The sequence below is a fragment of the Erinaceus europaeus genome, chromosome 7 (genome assembly GCF_950295315.1).
Source record: "Erinaceus europaeus chromosome 7, mEriEur2.1, whole genome shotgun sequence".
Lineage (NCBI taxonomy): Eukaryota > Metazoa > Chordata > Mammalia > Eulipotyphla > Erinaceidae > Erinaceus > Erinaceus europaeus.
This window is the reverse complement of record NC_080168.1, coordinates 110,644,127-110,663,614: the sequence shown is the minus strand read 5'-3', so window position 1 is coordinate 110,663,614 and position 19,488 is coordinate 110,644,127. Positions and strand designations below refer to the sequence as shown.

General features: G+C 51.1%; 1 protein-coding gene across 6 annotated transcripts in view; it reads right to left on the bottom strand.

The window, feature by feature from the left end:
• The window catches only part of SMUG1 (single-strand-selective monofunctional uracil-DNA glycosylase 1), an 80,470-nt gene extending 61,886 nt beyond the window's left edge, over positions 1-18,584 (bottom strand). The window contains exons 1-4 of one of the 6 annotated variants that reach the window (XM_060195204.1): positions 18,449-18,583; positions 6,610-6,939; positions 5,368-5,685; positions 3,207-4,557 (exon numbers count right to left, since the gene is read on the bottom strand). In XM_060195204.1, the coding sequence (XP_060051187.1) occupies positions 4,438-4,557; positions 5,368-5,685; positions 6,610-6,900 (729 nt within the window). In that variant the 5' untranslated portion in view covers positions 6,901-6,939; positions 18,449-18,583 and the 3' untranslated portion in view covers positions 3,207-4,437. Of the gene's footprint in view, positions 1-3,206; positions 5,686-6,609; positions 6,940-10,811; positions 10,881-18,448 lie in introns of those variants that run through there. The other 5 variants (XR_009550825.1, XM_060195203.1, XM_007518152.3 and 2 more) reach the window with 5 other exon arrangements.
• Between the last annotated feature and the right edge of the window lie 904 nt (positions 18,585-19,488).

Below are 19,488 nucleotides of genomic sequence, written 5' to 3'. Positions count from 1 at the left end.
TGAGGCCGATGCCCTCCTCAGTGAGGGTGCCTAGAGCACTGTGTTGATACCTTGTTCACATGGTTTCTGTTTGACTTATACTATAATTATATGCCTATATCTCCCAGCACCAGCAACGTGAGGGTAAAGAACCATCTCATTCACCTGTGTCACTCCCTGCAGTGTCTGGCATAGAGACTGGCATAGGGACTGGCACATAGCAGACATCAACAACTGTTTGTTAAAGTGAGAAAGTGCAGAGCCACAGGGCAGTCAGGTTCAAGGCCCGACCTGCCTGTGAGTCATGCTGTTCAAAAAAAAAAAAAAAAAAGAGTAGGAAGTCTCTTTCCTGTCTACCACACCTCATCCCTCAGTCTCAGAAGCACTCTGACCCCAGGCACAGCCTTGGTATTTTATCAACCTGTGTGTGTGTGTGTGTGTGTGTGTGTGTGTGTGTGTGTGTGTGTGTGTGTGTGTGTGTAAAACCTCTAGGCTAAATCTCCAAAACTCTCCTCAAGTGTTATTTATACATTCATCCTGAACACCTCTCTTTCCTGTTCCATACTGGGGTCACTGAAGAGACCCTCTCCTTCTTGCCTTTCAGAGCCTTCAGTGCCACACTGCCTTAACGTTGACTGCATGTCTGAAGCTGGAGCTTGTGGGCTGAGGAGACAGCATAATGGTGATACAGGAAGACTTTCATTCTGAGGAATCAAAAAGTTCCAGGTTCAATCAATCCCCAGAACTACAAGCCAGAACTGAGCTATGCTCTCAAAAAAAGCTTGGGGTGGGGAAGATAGCATAATAGTTATGCAAAAAGTCTCTAGTGCCTGAGGCTTCAAAATCCTAGGTTCAATCCCTCACACCACCACAACCAGAGCTGAGCTGAGCAATTTTTTATCAAAAATTGATTAATTAATTAAAGTGGAGCTGGGACCATTACATTTGTTAAAATCGCATGGGCAGGCAAGGCTGTAAGTCATTGGTCTTGAGTTCAGTGCTGTCCAACAGAACCCCACAGTGATGGAAGCTTCACTGCTGCATCATCTAGTCATTTGAATTAATTTAAATAGCTACACATGGGCGCAGAGATAGGTCACCATAGAGTGCACTTTGCCATGCACAAGGTGGTTTGAGTCCCCAACCCCAAAAAAGAGCTCCATGCTTGGTATCAGAGAATCTCCAAGAATACTGGAATGGTTCTGTGAGGTCTCTCCTTCGCTGTCTCCCTTTCTGTCTGAAGTTTAAAAGGGGAAAAAAACGCCCACTAGGAGTGGTGGAATCACACAGGCACAGGCTGTAAATAAATAAATGAGTGTGCATCTCTAGTGACTACCGCATTCCACTTGCAAAACTCCGGACCATCCCCAATCACCTCCATGTGGCTCTAGAGCTCTTCTCACAATACCACAGCTGAAATCTCCGTTCCCCCTTGACTCAGCAGAGAACAGTGAGTTTCCTCTAACAGTCTCACCTACCCAGAAGAAACATTCTAGGCGTCAGAGGTACGGCTGGTGTGGTGGGGTCAGGTTCTACAGCTGGCTCACTCATCGCAGCACCCCCCCCCAGCCTGGAGAAAATGCGCCCGAGTACCCGAGTACCCGAGTACCTGTGCCCTCAGAGAAGCAGCAGCAACACAGACGTGACTTTGGGTGCCTGTTGGGAACTGAGTTGTGTTCACACCCACCCACCCCCTTCATATGCTGAAACCCTAAGCCCTGGTGTGACTCTTTGGAAAGAGGACCTTTAAAGAGGTCACTAAGGTTAAACGGGGTCCTCAGTGTGGGGTGTTAATTCAACATGCTGGCTGTCCTTCCAAGCAGAGACACCAGGGAATCCTGCAGGGAAGGATGCAGCCTTCCCACCGCCCCCTCAACCCCGACCCCACACACTGAGGAGAGCCAGCTGCTCCTGGACGGCTGGCCTCAGGATCTGAGCACATAAACCCTGTGGCAGAAGTCAGTCTGCAGTGGTTCTGTTATGGCAGCTGCAACACACTAATGCTGAATACTTCGTCTTCATGAAAAGCCAGCCCAGGAACCTTATCATGCTTTCCAGTGAGACACACCCCAAGATTTGAGGGCAGTAACTCGACCAGTAACCAGATCCATCTGTGACTCTATGGCATCCAAACAGTTACCTTCAAGGTGTCAAGCTGCTCACTGCTGACCAAGTGCCCTTGGCTACTGCCCAGCCCTACCCCTCTCACCCCAACTCTAGGTTTCCACCCAGGCCATGCTATTACTTCTCCCCCCAACTAGGACTTCTCCCCTGTAACCCCCAAGCTTCACCTCCTCACCCTATGTACCCACAGGGTACTGTGTACTTTGTGGGGAGTTTATGTGTATTCTGTGCGCCTCACTCCCACCACTGGACTTAAAGAAGTCCAATTTTCACACCCCTTCACAAGCCAGCCCCATCTTACCTGTCCAGTTCTTCCACCTGGACTATGGCAGTGCTGATTTACTTGTCACTCGAATGTAAAGACACACTTTTTTTTTTTTGCCTCCAGGGTTACTGCTGGGGCTCAGTGCTTTGCACTATAAATCTACTGCTCCTGGAGGGTATTTTTTTCCCTTTTTGTTGCCCTTGTTGTTTATCGTTGTTGTAGTTATTATTGTTATTTCTGTATTTGTTGTTGGACAGCGAGAAGTGGAGAGGGGAGAGGAAGACAGAGGGGGAGAGAAAGACAGACACCTGCAGACCTGCCTCACCACTTGTGAGGCACAGGACCCTTACGCGGGTCCTTGCACTTTGCGCCATGTGTGCTTAACCCACTTTGCTACCACCCAGCCCCCAAGACACACACTTCTAAACACTCCAAAACTTTCCTAGTCACTAAGGCCACTAGGAATATTACCTTCATCAGTTTTCCTCGAGTCCCTCAGCTGAGTATGTAAGGGGACAATGGTTTGTCTCTCTGTAATCATTCCACTGTCTAATGTTCTGTCTGCTCCAGAGCAGACAGAAGAGAAGGCATCTCTGGCGTGTGGGCTACCAAGATGTGATGCAATTCTTCTTCTCTGCCTGCTGTTAGTACATAGCACATAGGGTTAGGGTCACAGTGCCAATTAGACCACGCTCACTTCAGATGCCAGCTCCAAGTTCAGGGATTCCCAGGTCACTTGCTTTTCTCTAGTGACTCCAGATATGGGGGGGGGGGGTTTTCCCATGACCCATCCCTCAGCTTCATAATTTTTGCCAGAATGACTCATGGTACTCAGATAAACACTCTACTTTCAACTCTAGTTTATTAGAAACGGTACAAATCAATGCCAGTCACATGAAGATACACACAGGGCAAGGTCTGGAGGGTCCCAGGCACAGTCTCCATGCCCACACCCTGTGGAATGAGGGCAAAGCGCTTCCTGACACATCCGGGTGCTCACCAGTGTCTTTATTTCCAGAGGCACAGATGACTAGAATCACATGGTGGTCGAACTCAATCTCCGATCCGTCCTTCCCTGCAGGTCAAGCGGTTATCACCTGGCCTGAGCACATGGTCTCTCCAGCACAGTCACTCCTCATCCTGAGTCAAATCTTAGCATCCAGTCAGGTGTAGTCTGAGGGGCCCGCCATGACAACAAATCTACTCCTGTCACTTGGGAAACATCAAGAATTCAGAGGCTCCCTCCCAGAAACCAAGGACAGAGCTTAGCCAAATTATGATGCAATGTGTGCGTGTGTGTTGGGGAGCAGGGAAGGGGGGAGTAATGTCAAAAATTTTATTTTGGAAGCTGGAGCTGACCTGTCCCAGAAGTCAGAATCCAACCTTGTGTTCTTCATTAAAGTGGTCTCAAGCCCTGCTCTGCTCCCCGTCTCATTCACTATCCTGACCCTATCGAAGGCCAAACCAGTGAGTAATTCAACAGACATAAAGACAGAGTCACCGTCACTGGCTCCCACAGTGCCCGAGCAGCAGACCAGCTACCAGCTGGGCCCTGACAGGCCGTGCAGCACCAGGGAGGCAGTCAGGAATCTGTTTACACCATCCCCCAGCTCCCCAGAACAGTGAAGAGGTGTGGAAAAATATCTAAACTGCTATCCTTTCAGCCCTGAGGTGCAGGAGGGGAAAATGGACAAAGGATTTAGGAGTTTTTAATGCTTAGACTGAGAAACCACAGGCTGTGCTTCTTAGCTACTGGCCCCTCTCAGCCAGGGTAAGAATTGGCCCCTGGCACAGGCCACACCTAAGGCCCAGGCCCTCCCCAGGCCCAGCCGGTCTGCAGAGTGGAGGGGCTCCTTTGTAGTGTAGTTACTCCTCAACCCCGAGGCAAGAACACAAGATGTGAATTAGCACCCCGTGCAAGGCACTTTTCCCGTGTGATCTTCGTGAATCCTCATACCAACCCTCGGAAGTGGGACTCCCCATTTCAGAGAAGAATCCTGAGGCTTGGAGAGCTTCATCAACCTGTCCCCAACCCTGACATTCTCAAGCCTCCAAAGGGAGATGAAAATTCAGATCTTGGGCCCTTCTTGCTTGGGATCCACACTGGATGCCCTCCCTGTGCTCCAGCCTCCAGCTCCCATCAGAAGCTCGTGCTCCCAGCATCCATGCCCCATGCTCTGTCCTGGTCCCTGTGAGGAGAGAGGTCAGCTGAAGGACGTTCATCAGTGAGGAATTCGGTAGGGACCTTTTTTCTACGAGGGCAAAGGTGACCCCAGAAGTGGCTGCAGTGTAGACCGTGCTCACCTCCTCACGCAGGTCAAGGCAGAGGGACGGGGGGGGGGGGGGGACCTCTGGACGTCTGTGTCAGCCAAGGGCTGAGAGTGCGCATGTGACCATGAGCTGGGCCTGGGTTCAAGCCCCCAGTCTCCACTTGGGGGAACTTCAGGAGCGGTGGAGCAGAGCTGGGGGTGTGTGCACCTCTCTCCCTCTCAATCACTCTCTGTCTTATCTAGTAAGTCTGGCTCGCTCTCCACAGCAGAGAGGCTTCTAAGTTTACAGTGAGGTAGAGATGGTTGCAGCTGCTGATTCTCTGTGGAGTCAGGGACCCCAGGACCAGAGAAAGATGAAGAAAGCAGGACTCAGAGAGCAAGCGGTAGTGTCAACGCTGCCAAGGCCAGTCCAGGGAGCCAGGGAGGACGCTGGGGCGCCAGCCCAGGTGGTGGGCACATCAGCAAGCCCGAAAATGGGCTGGGGGTCGCAGTGGGTCCTGTGCCGGGCACCAGGGGCGGTCATTCGGTCAGCAACGGCAGCAGCCCCAACTCAGTCAGTCTTTCCTTGGCCACTGCCTCCCAGCCCTTGTTGGCTTGTGGGTTACGAGGTGAGGGGTGCAGGAGCCCCTCCACCTGGACCTCGGGCATCAGGTCCGCCAGAGCCCTCCGGGCCCGCTGCTCTGCCACTCGCCCCACTCCCACCACCAGCCGCACCCCCAGCAGCCGCACCTGCCGGCAGAGCGCAGAGTCGCAGATGTTCAGGAGCTGCTCTCGCTGCTTGGCAGGCAGGTCGGCCGGGGTGAGGTTGCGCCCACCAGGGGCCAGGAAGAGCAGAGGACACAGGTTGTGGACAAAACAGTGACGGAAAAAGACCTCAGGCTGTCCACAGAGCTTCTGGAAAAAGCCCCAGAACCGGGCGCCGCTCACCTCTGACTGGGGGCACTCCAGTCCCAGCACTGGTCGTTTCGGGTGTTCCTGGGGAGGGGGCCTCACGGACCCCGCAATGCCCAGCCAGTCCCGGACAGCATTCACTTCCCCAAACGGCACCTGTGGGGAAGAAGCAAGAGGTGAGAGTCAAAAACTGGAGAGCTGATGCCAGGGCCCTTCCCACCCTCCAGGAGGCTCTGGCCGGGACCTCTGCCAGCTCCACGCAGAGGCCGCACACCAGGCTTCCTGGCCCCGTGCTTTCACCTCATGCAACCTTCCCCCATACTTCACTGGGGGCCAGGGGAATCCAGGTTTGCCTCGCCCCACACTAGCCTCTGGGCAGGTCCAACACGGGGTAAGGAGGGTAACCCCGAGGACAGCAGGCTGCCTGGGTTAAGGGAGGCACAAGGGCAGAGCTGACCACTGCTCTCCGGGTGCCCTCTAAGCCCAAGCCTCGGGCTGTCATTCCCATCGATCATCATTGATCATCTTTCATCTCCCAGTTGGAGTCAATAAAAGCAATTGAGCCTCTGCCCTGAAGCCTCTGCTCTCCTCCATCTGCCAACCCCCTCCACACACAAACACACTGGGGGGCAGGCAGGCCCTGCTCTGAATGTCTACTCAGCCAGGAGGCAGAGTCTGCCTGGATGCCTTGTCCATCCCCACCCGCCACCAGGCTCCCCAGGGGCCCAGCAGTTCTGGGCGCTCTTCTGACCCTGAGTGTGCTCAAGGGACAGGGAAGATCCGGCCAGGTAGGGATGGGGCCAGCGGAAGGAAGGGCTCTCACAGGCAATTAGTGGAATTAGTGGACAACTCACAGGGGAAGCGGAACTGCTATTAATGGACTTGGTTAACGAGGGGCAGCGAGGCCCGGAGCGTCTGAGACCACGGGAGCCGGTGTGTGTGGCGGTGTGTGTGGCGGGAGGGGAGCGGAAGGGAGGGTCCCCATGTCCCCAGACACAAGCTCCTCATCCGAGGCACACTAAGCCCAGCATCCACCCTGGGCCTCCCATGCCACCCACCAGGAAAAGCCAGGTTCTTTACCCCAGTCTGGCCCATGCCAAAGGGTCCTGGGTTCATGCCCAGGAAGAGTACTTTCTTGGGGCCCTGGCAGAAGCGGGTCACGTAACTTCGATGTGGCTCCCATGCATAGTCCACAGGATTGTAGACGATGCTCACTGGCTCGGAAAACTGCAATTGGTCCAGCTCAGTGTTGAGTCGACGCTCCTCGTCCAGGAAGTCCTCGGCCAAGCTTCGAGGGCAGGAGCGGGGTTCCAGCAGGGCACCAGCAGGCTCAGGAAAGGGCCCCAGTGGGGAAGTTTGGGACAAGGTCATGTCGCTGTCACCTGAGAGATGGCCAGGGGCCCCTCAGTCCTAGAATGAGAGGGATGTGTGTTGGCCAGTGCACCTGCTACTATCTCCTGGGCTCAAAGGCTGTTATTCATCCCACCCATTGGCTGGGCAGGACTGAGCTCAACTCAGTCCATGGTAGTGAAGGCCCTGCGTCTCTCCGCCTCACACGGCACCCGGGGAGAATACCCCGTCAGCCCCGTCAATCCCACACACAAGAGCTCTTCAGCACTAGCTCCCAGGTCACGCCAAGCACACACATATTTACGGGGAAGAAACTTTCAGCACCTTGAAAGTCATCCTCAGGGGATGGCAAACCTGGTTGATAGTACCCATTACCATGTACAAGGACCCGGGTTCAAGCCCCCAGTCCCCACCTGTAGGGGAAGCACCACAAGCAGTGAGGCAGTGCTGCAGGTGTCTTCTTTTCTCTCTCCTTCCCCTCTCACTTTCTCTCCGTCCCATGACATAAAATAATAATACACGAGATTTAAAAAAGAAAAAGAAGGGAGTCAGGCAGTAGCGCAGCGGGTTAAGCACAAGTGGCACAAAACACAACGACCGGCGTAAGGATCCCGGTTCGAGCCCCCGGCTCCCCACCTGCAGGGGAGTCACCTCACAGGCGGTGAAGCAGGTCTGCAGGGGTCTCTCTTTCTCTCTGTCCTATCCAACAACAACATCAATAACAATAATAACTACAACAATAAAACAAGGGCAACAAAAGGGAATAAATTGTGTTTTTTTAAAATATTAAAAAAAAAGAGAAAAAAAAATGTGGCCCAGGCAGTGGTGTGCCTGGTTGAGCGCACACATTACTCCCTCACTCTCAATTTCTATATCCAATAGTCAATAAAAATAAATAATAAAAAGGAAGCTTGGCTCAAGCCCTCCTTCCCACCTGCAGGGGGAAGCTTCATGAGCAGCGGCCCTCTATCTCCCTCCCTCTCTATGTCCCTATCCTCTCAATTTCTCGCTGTCCAATCAAATAAAATGAAGGAAGGAAGGGAGGAAACAAAGGGAGGAAGGAAGACAGACAGAAAGAAAATACTTGCTCCTGTTTCTCAGACTGGTGAGAACTCTGGTGGTTATCTTTGGGAAGTGAGGGGATGGGGACTCAGAACTGTCATGGTGGGTGTGGTGTGGCACTAGCCACTGTCATCTTACAATCCTGTACCCCAAAAAAGGCGTTTTATTTCCACAAAGAGAAAATACTTGCTAAAAATAAATTTTTAAAAACTCAAGTTATCCTCAGTCACACCGGCCCGGCCAGGATGTGCAGAGTGCTGAGATGCACGGCCCAGATGTGACCAGCACCCACACGTGGTGAGCGGCACTGCACGCCAGGTCCCTCACAAAACCCACCAACGCCACGAGGCGAGGGTTAATGCTGCCGTCAGGCGTGAGTGGACTGAGGCCTGGCAAGATCAAGCAGCCTGCCCAGGACCGCATGGCTGGCAGTCATGAAACTGGACTTGGAACCCAAGCGATCTGACTCGGGTACGTTCCTACACACCCACACCAAGATGCCTTCAGTGCTTCAACTGGTCACCCTACTAATTCTACCACCACCACCCCTACCCACAAGCCGCACCCCAGCTCAGCCCCTTTCCCATTTTCAAGAATTCTCAGGGGGCATTCAGGAGATGACACAGTGGCTAGAGCATTAAAATTAAAAGCATGAGGTCCTGATTTCAATCCCCAGTGTCATGCGTGTTGGGGTGATGTTCTGGTTCTCTCTCTCTCTCTCTCTCTCTCTCTTCCCCCTCCCTCCCTCCCTCCCTCCCTCCCCTCTCCTATTAACAAAGAAATCTTTAGGGCTCTGGAGACCACATAATGGTTATGTAAAACTTTCCTGCCTGAGGCACCAGGGGTCCCTTTTGTTGCCCTTGTTGTTTTATTGTCGTAATTATTATATTGTTGTTGTTGGATAGGACAGAAATGGAGAGAGGAGGGCAAGACAGAGAGGGGAGAGAGAGAGACACCCACAGATCCGCTTCACCACCTGTGAAGCGACACCCCTGCAGGTGGGGAGCCAGGGGCTCGAACCAGGATCCTTACACAGGTCCTTGCCTTCGCACCACCTGCACTTAACCCAATGCGCTACCGCCCGACTCCCAAACTTACATATTTTTTTAAAGATATTTATTTATTTATTTATGAGAAACATAGGAGAAAGAGCCAGACATCACTCTGGTACATGTGCTGCTGGGGACTGAACTCAGGACCTCAGGCTTGAGAGGTCAATGCTTTATTCACTGTGCCACCTACCAGACCACTTACATATTTTTAAATCATTTTATTGAGGGCTTAATGGTTTACAGTCCAGTCATTGACAGATGGGTAGCATCTCTCATCTCCCCGTGACAGGTGTCTGGAAGGACACTTGAGCCCTTTTCCACCATCATGCACCAGGACCCCAACACATGCTCCACACTCCTCCCTTCTCCTCCTCTCCAGAGCCCCCGGTACAATACACCAACCCCCACCCCCTGTCCACATTTCACTTTCTCTTTTCCCACTCTGGCCTTGTTTCTTTTATTTATTTTTTTGTTTTTCCTTTTGTTGCCCTTGTTGTTTATCATTGTTGTTATTGTTGTCATCGTTGTTGGCTAGGACAGAGAAAAATGGAGAGAGGAGGGAAGACAGAGGGGGAGAGAGAGACAGACACCTGCAGACCTGCTTCACCGCCTGTGAAGCGACTCCCCTGCAGGTGGGGAGCCGGGGGCTTGAACTGGGATCCTTACAGCGGTCCTTGTGCCTTGAGCCACGTGCGCTTAACCCGCTGTGCTACCCGACCGACTTCCTCTGACCTTGTTTCTTAAGTTCCACTTCTAAGTGAGATGACAGCAAATCTGTACTTTAAATAAGCATCCCCAGGTGACCCTGATGTTAAAGGATGCAAACCATCGTGTCACCGATGTCATTTGCTTCTTCATAAATTTACACTTTGCCTCCGCAACTAGACGTTCAGAGGCTGGGCCCTGTTCAATCCCCACCTCTTTTGGGTCCTAGGCCCCATTTTTTCTGTCCTGATGAAAACTACACAAGTGGTGGTCTGGGAGATGGCACAATGGATAAAGCATTAGACTCTCAAGCATGAGGTCCTGAGTTCAATCCCCAGCAGCACATGGACCAAAATGGTGTCTGTTTTTTTGTTTTGTTTTTTTTCTCTCTCCTCCTATCTTTCTCATTAATAAATAAATCTTAAAAAAAAAAAAAAAAAAAAAACACTACCCAGTAGCCTCTTCCCTCAGACAGGAACTCTGAATTGACATCATGACTTGATCCATCAACCTGTTTAACCCTAGCCTAGGGGAAGTAAAAGACAAAAATAATCAGAAGTCAAATACTGAAACTCCCCCAGAATGGTCTCAGAAGGTTTTTTGTACCCCAGGGCTGCGGAAACAGCATGGTGGTTCTGCAAATGACCTGCATGTCTGAAGCACTAAGGCCCCGGTTCAATCCCGAGCACCACCAGAAGAAAAGTACTCGATACACTGCAGGGTCACTTTATAAAGGAAGTGCCAAGTAAGGGGACAGCTATGCAATGGCAATTCTGGCCCTGAACCCACTAAGAGAAGGAATCAAGAACACTTCGGGGCACTTGATGAATACACAGGGACCACAAATCCTTAATGCAGTAACAGCAGAAACTGAAAAAACAGCACTTCACCCCTCGTCCAGGTCCCAAGGAGACCAACGACTCTAGGTTCCCTAAAGACCCGCCCGACGACGTTCTGGGAGACTGTGGGCTCGGTTCTCTACGCCTGTGAACCTAAGGCGGAGTGAAGGACCCCAAACACAGACATTCCGCCTCCTACTCTGCCTCGGCCATGGAGCCCTCCAAGCCCCCTGGGGACCCCTAGCCTGGGGTAGCCAGCCTCCTATCTCCTCACCTGGTCCAGCTCGCATCGGCTTCCGGTTCCCTTCCCCGCCCCATGGCGCGAAGAACAGTGGGAGTTGTAGTCTGTATTGTTTAGGGAACGGGGATTGGAATAGGACACGGATTGTGACAACTTCCGCCGGAAACACTCCGATCCCGGAACATGAACTAATTCGCACTCAGTGCCGCTGGGAATTGTAGTTTATACTTTTAGAAAAGGCCTGAATCAATTATCCATGTTTGAAGGTCAGAAGCAGGCTCTTTAAAGTCCTGGTTCTACCCTTAGCGGACAGCACCTTTTCAAAAATTCTTCCACAGCACTTAACCCAGAGGGATTGCAAATTAGAAATCTTAGCCCATATCCCATCTTTCACCTGCTTGAAAGTATGAACAGTGACTAAAGAATATTTCTAGCGCTCCTGCTGCCCTCAGGTATATATTTCCTGGGTGGGTGGGGGAGGTGAGGGGATGGCTAAATAGGTAAAGCTTATACCTTTCATACCCAAGGCTCTGGCTTCAATCCCTGCCACCAATGAGGACACCAAGGAGAGATTCCTGCCTCTGGTGGAGCATTGCCATGACTCTCACAAAAATATGCAGTAGGATTTGGGGCTGGTAGCTTTGGAGGTGGCACAGAAAATAAAGCACTGGATTCTGAAACATAAGGTCTGGAGTTCATTCCCTGGCATCACATAAGAAAGTAATATTCTGATTCTATTCTTCCTCCTCCTCCTCCCTCCTTCCACTCTCCCTCCTCCTCCTCCTCCTCCTCCTCCTCCTCCTCTCTCTCCCATCCAAGTACTAACCAGGTCATACCCTGCTTAGCTTCAGAGATCAAATGAGATCAGGGTGGTATGGCCATCAGCTCACTTCTAATAAATAATATTTTTAAAAGAAAGAAAGATCGCCAATGTGCCTTGGAACCCCACCCCTCCAGAACCCTGCCTGGGAGTATGGACCAACCTGCCAACACCTATGTCCAGAAGAGAAGCAATTACAGAAGCCAGACCTTCCACCTCTGCATCCCATAATAATCCTGGGTCCATGCTACCAGAAGGATTAAAAAAAAAAAAAAAAAAAAAACAGGAAAGCTTCCAATGGAGGGGATGGGATACAGAACTCTGGTGGTGGTAATTGTGTGGAATAGTACCCCCTCTTATCCTATGGTCTTATCATTATTAAATCAGTAGAAAGAAAGAGAGAAAGAAAGAAAGAAATAGTGGATCCCAGAATAGAATCGAGTAAAGTGTTTATGCTATGCTTTTCCAGAGCTCTTCCTTGTTAGTGGATAGAAACTTAATGAGTACAGGAGGAACTCCAGGAAACTTAACAGTAACCTTCAAACACCCCCAACACCAGAAGCAAGAAACAATACCACCCATGCAAGGCCTGGGAAAGAGATTAATTGTCCACCTCACAAAATCCATTACTTCCCAAGTGTTCATTTGTGCCAGATTTACACTTCTCTGAGTCTTTGCCTCTCTCTGCCTTTCTGAATATACAGTCATTCCTGGGTTCCCCTGTAGCCAAAGTTCTATACATAGTGTCTGTGGTCTCTGTCTCTATCTCTCTGTCTCTCCCTGTGTCTGCTTGATCTCTAGAATGAATAAGATAAGAATATCCTGAGATTTTAGAATGAATTCATCCCCACACAACCTCACTCTCCTCTGCCTCTGTGGAGCTAGACTTTTTGGTTCCCTCAACAAAAACTAAGGAGGGAAAGAACTACACTATCTCTTTGCTTAAGAACCCTAGCAGCTTCACCGTCCATTGGGCAACCCTCCTAGTCATCTCCCCCTCTGCCACTTGTCTGCCAGTCACTTGCAGTTCCTCATCATGACAGAACCTCCACACTCCAAATCTGCTTTAAATATACGTGTGTGTGTATTCATATATAGAGAGAAAGATTATAGCATTACTCTAATACAGTGCTGAGAACAAATCAGGTGTTCATGCATGAATTCTGCTCTCTGAATCACCTCCAGAATGTTAAGGCTGTGGTGATGATGATGATTTTAGAAAGCAGTTTGCTGCTCCATTGTTTATTGCATTCTCTTTGTTTTTGCTTAATTTATTGTCTTTATGCGATGCCAAGGGTTGAATTGGTCTTCATGCATGTAAGCCATGCACTCTGTGACTGAGCCACCTACCCAGCTCCTCCCAAATCAGCTTCTGGAAGGGAATTAACAAGTGAAATGAATGGCAGTGGTGTGTAGCTCCTACAGGAACTCACTCCCATTTCAACTTCCTGGGACAGTTGGACAGTTGTTTCTGTCCTTGTAAGCCTACTCGCCCCAGGGAGTATAATGTTATAGAGGCCCAACAAAGAAACAGCCTCGATTACATAAAGTGAGGAGGACAGGGTTAAAAAGCACTCCTGAAATGGGAGAGACCCTATGTTTTGAATCTAGAGAGCCTGAGAGGTGAAAGTTGGGGATAGAGTGGCCCTTCTCCATCTGCCTTATTTCTGCCCAGTCTCCTGGAGGCAAGAGCAGAGGCTGACACGGACAATGACCTCAGCTAGAGTCTAGTTGGGTCATTCCCTAGGGGACAGCCAGGACTGAGTCAAAGCTCACTGTGCCCCACTGAACCTGTTCCTAGGGTCTGAGCCCAGAAGCGAAGGGGTTAAGTGGTTGGCTTACTTTCCGCGAGCTGCCAGAGCTGTGTTGGGCCATGAGCGCCATCTATCGGCCTCTGGCAGTCCTAGCTCAATTGGGTTTCTACGCAGATTTTACAACCCTTCCTCCACGCCCTCTGAGTAAGGGAGGGGAGGTGTCTTGCTGTAGGCTAAGCACAGAAAATAGATAACAGGGGTTGGAAAAGGTGAAAGCCATGCTTTGCTTCCTGAGATACCAGATGTTACCCATATCAGCTCCACCACTTCTGACTAAGGAACTCTAAAGGGGCTTCCGGTGTTTAGCTTCCTGTGTAACCATCTCCTCCAGCTCCACTCCATTGGGAAATCTCCCTTTCTCTGTTCTAAAAAAAAAAAAAAAAAAAAGCACTAAAAAAAGAACCGCATACAAGAGGTAACATAGGGTGTGGGGAATAGCATAAAGGTGATGCAAAATAACTTTGGTATCTGAGGCTCCAAAGTTACAGGTTAATCCCTCTCAAATCATTATACAGGCCAGAGCCAAGCAGTATTTGGGGTGGAAGTGGGGGTGGGGAAATGCAACATAGCAGAGGCCTTCAGTGCCTAGACTCTGGACTCAGACTGCCTGGATTTGAATCTCAGCTCTGCCATTTACCAATCGTAAACTTATACAAGTGACTTTGTTTCTCTGGTGCCTCGGTTAACTCAGTTGTAAAAGGTCATAATTTACATCTCTTGTGATAATCAAATGGATGAATTACAGAAGGTGCCTAGCGCATAACTGATGTGCCAGAAGGGTTAGGTGCTGCTATGGCCATAGGCCAGAGCCTCAGGCACACTGGAGGATTACAGGTCCAGGCCACAGATTCATACTGAACACCAAACACAGCAGACAAGACTAGACAGCTCTTCTCCGGTGATTCCATAAAGACAGTGGCCCTTAAGGGCCAGGTTTGGGGGCTCAAGGTTCACAGTTACTAAGAAAGCATTTCACAATTCTCTAATATTAGCAGGAGATGGAAAGAGGGGATCAGAGGAAGAAAAATCTTGAGGTCACTATTAGAGAGTGGCTCACTGATAAAGTATAGGGCCCATATGCAGGAGACTCTGGGTTCGATTCCCTGCAGCTTGTCTCTCTTCCTCTCTCCCCTCTCCCCTGATAAAATAAGTAAAGAATGAAATAGTTTCAGAAAGCGCTTGAGGTTAAGATGTAGGAACGAAAGGCATTCAAGAAGAAGCACTAACAGGTGCTTATTCAGGGAAATGGGGGGCTCCTGATTTGTGTATCGAGCAAGGACCACACCCCAAAGACACGTCCTCCTTGGTTGGTATAGGAACAAAAATCTCAAGGTCTGTGGCAGGGAAAATAGCTCAATTGGGAGCTAAAGAGACAGCATAATGGTTATACAAAAGACTCTCATACCTGAGCCTCCAAAGTCCTGGGTTCAATCTCCAGCACCACCATAAACCAGAGCTGAGCAGTGTTCTGCTTTCTCTCTCTCTTTCGCTCTATCACTATCATTAAAATAAAATAAATAAAATATTTTTAACTTTATTTATTTTCCCTTTTGTTGCCCTTGTTGTTTTATTGTTGTAGTTATTATTGTTATTGATGTTGTTGTTGGATAGGACAGAGAGAAATGGAGAGAGGCAGGGAAGACAGAGAGGGAGAGAGAAAGGTAGACACCTGTAGACCTGCTTCACCGCCTGTGAAGTGACTCCCCTTCAGGTGAGGAGCCGGGGGCTCGAACCAGGATCCTTACACCGGTCCTTGCGCTTTGTGCCATGTGCACTTAACCCACTGTGCTACCACCTGACTCCCAATAAAATATTTTTTAAAAAAAGAAGAAATAGCTCAATTGGTAGAGTGAGGGACCTGCATGCCTATGTCTCCTTGTTCAATTCCCGGTACAGCACCTGCCAGAATCATGCTCTTTCTTCCCCATATGAAACTCTACTGCATATGAAGTAAAATAGTAATTATTATTATTTTATTTCACAGCTTGATCAGGCTTCCCAAGGCACCAAATATACATCAAAGATACATTCCAAATTCTGTAGGGACTTATCCTTCAATGTCTTGCCCACACCCCAGTCTGCTGGAGAGGGGCACAATGAGAAAGCCCCTGCGGAGTCCCGCAGCCCCCAATCCCTCCTAGAGCCGGAAAGCCAGGCAAACCAGGCTGTAATGTCAGCCATTTGCTTAGGAGCTCCAGCTATCTCCTTGCCTCCGCATCTTCTGGATCTCAACCTTCACCTGCCTTACTGGGGAGTAGGTACAGGGGGCTCTTCTCCAAAGAGTGAGGGTGAGTTGTAAGAGGAGACCTTTTCACTCAAGACAAAGACAGAGCCCTGGCTCAGCCTCACCATCGCCACCTCTGCCCCAGGGCAACACAGTCCATCTTTTTGGATTGACGGTCACTTGGCCAGGTGCAGGGGGTAGAGTCCAAGTCCCCAATCTCAGGTGACCTCCACCTCTTGGGGCCTGGGCCCCTGGGTCCCCAGGAGAAGAGGCCTGGCTGGATGGGCTGATTTGCATCACTTCCTTGGGAAGCAATTATCGGAGGAGCTGTCAGCTCAGTGTAGCTCTCTCCTTGCTAATCGGATTTCACCGGAGCCCGGGGCTGGGGGGCTGAGTAATTTGGCTTGATGCAGTGGTGGGAGATGCCGGGGCCGGGAGGGAGGACAATCTGTCTGAGTGCTGTTCGAGTTGTCTAGGACAATTATCCTGAGGGGACCACACAGACATCAGATAGACAGACAGACAGCCAAGGCGAATAGACTGAGGCCCACATCCCACCCCAGGAAGATGGAGGCTATATTTTGGGCAGGGAGAGGGGGCAGCTCCCACAGGCTGAATCAAGTCAAGCAACTTAGAGGAAGAGTCACGATGAGTCTGGGAGAAGAAGCAAATCACCTAGAGGGAAGAAGACTCAAGAAAGAGGCCTCTGGCCCACTGTCACTCAGGCCTTGGCCCACTGTCACTCAGGCCTTGGCCCACTGTCATTCAGGCCTTGGCCCACCCACAACTGACTGAGTCTCCCCATCCCTTCTCTGCCCCCTGTGTCCTCAGGCTACTTCTTCCCTGCTCCCCCCCCAGCCCCCCCCCCCACACACAGACTCTTGTCATCTCCTGTCCCTATCACTCTGTTGAACATGTCCCCTCCTTCCTATCCGCACTGCTCTAGTCCACCTCTCTCCAATTTTGTAGCAGCTCGATGACCCCCTCTTCCTGCCTCTGTCCCCCTTCCCTCCCCTTGCAAAGTCAGGGCAAGAGTAGCTATAACTCGCCTGCCCCTGTACACCAGGCATCACCCTGTGCCCTGGACTCCCATATAGTCCTTACACTAAGGGGACCTCCTCTGCCACCTGAGGATTCTGGGGACTGAGCTTCCTAAGGAAGGGACCACATCTGATCTTCGTATTCTCAGCTAACAGAATGGGGCTCAACACAGGTGGGATGACAGCAAATGCTGATGACATCAATGATTTAACATCACTGCAGTGAATAAATGAATGAATGAATTCTCTACCCCTGGCTGGCCTGCAGGTACCCTCCACATTGCATTGCTGGCTTGGCCTCCCAGATATCCACATGTCTTGATCCCATATTTCCTAGCTCACTTTGACCTGTCACATCTCTCCAGGCTCCAATGTGCTGGCAAGTCCTATTTCCCTATCTCCTGGCTTTGCATAATGGCCCACTCACCTCACCCCTGCCCCCATAACCACCGGGAACACTTGCCCCTCCCTACCTCTGCCCCCTGAATATATCCTACTCAAGTCCTATGTCAAAAGCCACCTCCATGGGGGTCAGGGCAGTAGCACAGCGGGTTAAGCCCACGTGGCACAAAGCACAAGGACTGGCATAAGGATCCTGGTTGGAGCCCCTGGCTCCCCACCTGCAGAGGAGTCCTTCAGAAGCAGTGAAGCAGGTCTGCAGGTGTCTTTCTTTCTCTCCCCCTCTCTGTCTTCCCCTCCTCTCTTGATTTCTCTCGGTCCTATCCAACAACAAAGGACATCAACAACAACAATAATGACCACAACAAAGTTACAACAAGGTTAACAAAAGGGGAAAAAAATGGCCTCCAGGAGCAGTAGATTCATGGTGCAGGCACTGAGCCCCAGCAATGACCCTGGAGGCACAAAAAAAAAAAAAAAAAAAAGCCACCTCCACTTGGAAGCATTCCCTGATTGTCCCTTTGCATGGAACTCTCTGGCCACCCTTGTCATTAACTGTTAAGTGCATCACTTATGGCCAAAATGCCTGATATATTATGTGTTTTCAAGGGCCAGCACCTAGCCTCCTCACTCCTGAATATGCTCTCTGATTTGCTGATCTCTGCCAGAGCTGCTCTTTGGATCATTTGAAAGGAAACCTAAACTTTCAAAGGAACTTGTAGTGGGGGATCTGACATCATCACTGTGACCTTATCCCTTTATTTTTCACCAGGAAAAGGGAGTGCCACTGTCTACCTCAAAAAACTTGTGATGCCTCCTTATCCCGCTGTCTCCAAAGCAGAGATCTCTCTGTCTCTGTCTTTCTGCTTCTCGGACCCCTCATCAATTCAAGTCCATTGACCAGGAGTGCTTCCACTCAGTTCTCTTCTTGTCAGTCAAACATGTTAATGTTTATGAAGGCTGCTATGGCAGGGGTGGGGCTGTGGGTGGAGAAGGGGGGCTCACCCTTTCCCAGGAAGCCCAGAAGACTAGCCCTGCCTGCCTTGGCGCCTTAACCCCCTTAACAAGCGAGACCTTGAGTTCTCCTCCTGAAAATATGAATAATAAAGAAACATGGCACCAGGCATGGAACTGGATGCAAATTGGCCCCAATTCTCAGTCTGCAAGAGAGAGAATGCCTAAGCTGTGGACCCAGAGAAATCCTGGGCTCGTTTGCATGTCATTTGCATTATATTTACATGTGATCAATTTCATGTTCAAATGCACAATCCTCCCTCCCCAGCTTTCCCCCCTCCAGGGTCCCTTCAGCCACTGCCCCCAGCATCCCCTCCCCCCAGCCCCCTTCCCTTCTTACCCAAGCCCCTGCCACAAACCTCCTCATCTTTTTCCTTCTTCCAGCCGGGGTCCCTAGCACCCCCTCCCATGCCAGCAGGGAGCCACTTGCCCAACACCCAGACCTCCCTGGGGCTTTACCCCTAGTTCAGGAGGGGCTTCCCTGCCTGCCCCCTCCCGCCCTGAGCCGGGCAGCCGCAGCAGACAGCAAGCGCGCCTCTCAGCAAATCCCAGCCCCATTCAGCCCGGTGATTAATGGCGCTGCCCTCCCCATGAACCTGCCTTTAATACTGAGGAAGTTATGAAACCGCTATACATCAGCAGCTCCGGCCCCGCTGCCCCCGCCCGCAGCCTCCTCTTCGCCTCGCCCCCACCCTCCAGCTCCCTCTTCAAAATCTCATTTGGGCTCCTGCAGCCTGGCCCACCCCTCCACCGGCCTGGCTGGGGGAGGGGGAGCTTGCCCCCGCTGCCATCCCCCTGTGCGGTGCCGACCCGCAGCTCATTTTCCCTTCCTCTCTCCCCCTGCTCCGCCCCCTCTCTCTCCCCACCCCACCCCTCACGGCTGCATCTCCGGCCCCATTTAGAATTGCTGACATTTTATCTGCATTACATACATCACTCCGTCCCCAGCAGCCATCTCTCATGGGGGGGGGGGGGGTGGTCCTGAGCTTGGGAAGATGGCGGGGAAATTGGGTAGAGGTGCGGAGACAGATAACACTTTCTCCACGCCCCTTACCCCGGGGGTTGTCCTACCCCCCTCCCCGCAAAGCTCGGCAGGTGGGACTCCTTGGGAGGTGGAAAGCCTGTTCCTGCTGCCTCACAGCAAGAAAGACCTTCTCAAGGACTCGGCAGACTAAGGAAGGTCACAGTGTCCATCTCTCTTCCCCTTTCCACGGGGCTCCTCCAGCTGAGGGAATGAAGGTAGCCTAAGCTTTCCGGGCTGCCTGTCCTAGCAGCACCCACACCGCCCCCAGGAAGTCCTCCTGGATGTCTAGCCACTATGCCTCATGCTGTAGGCACCTCCTTCTGGCTTTGTCCTCGCTTGCCTCAGACATGAATCAGACCCTTTGTTCCAATGCCC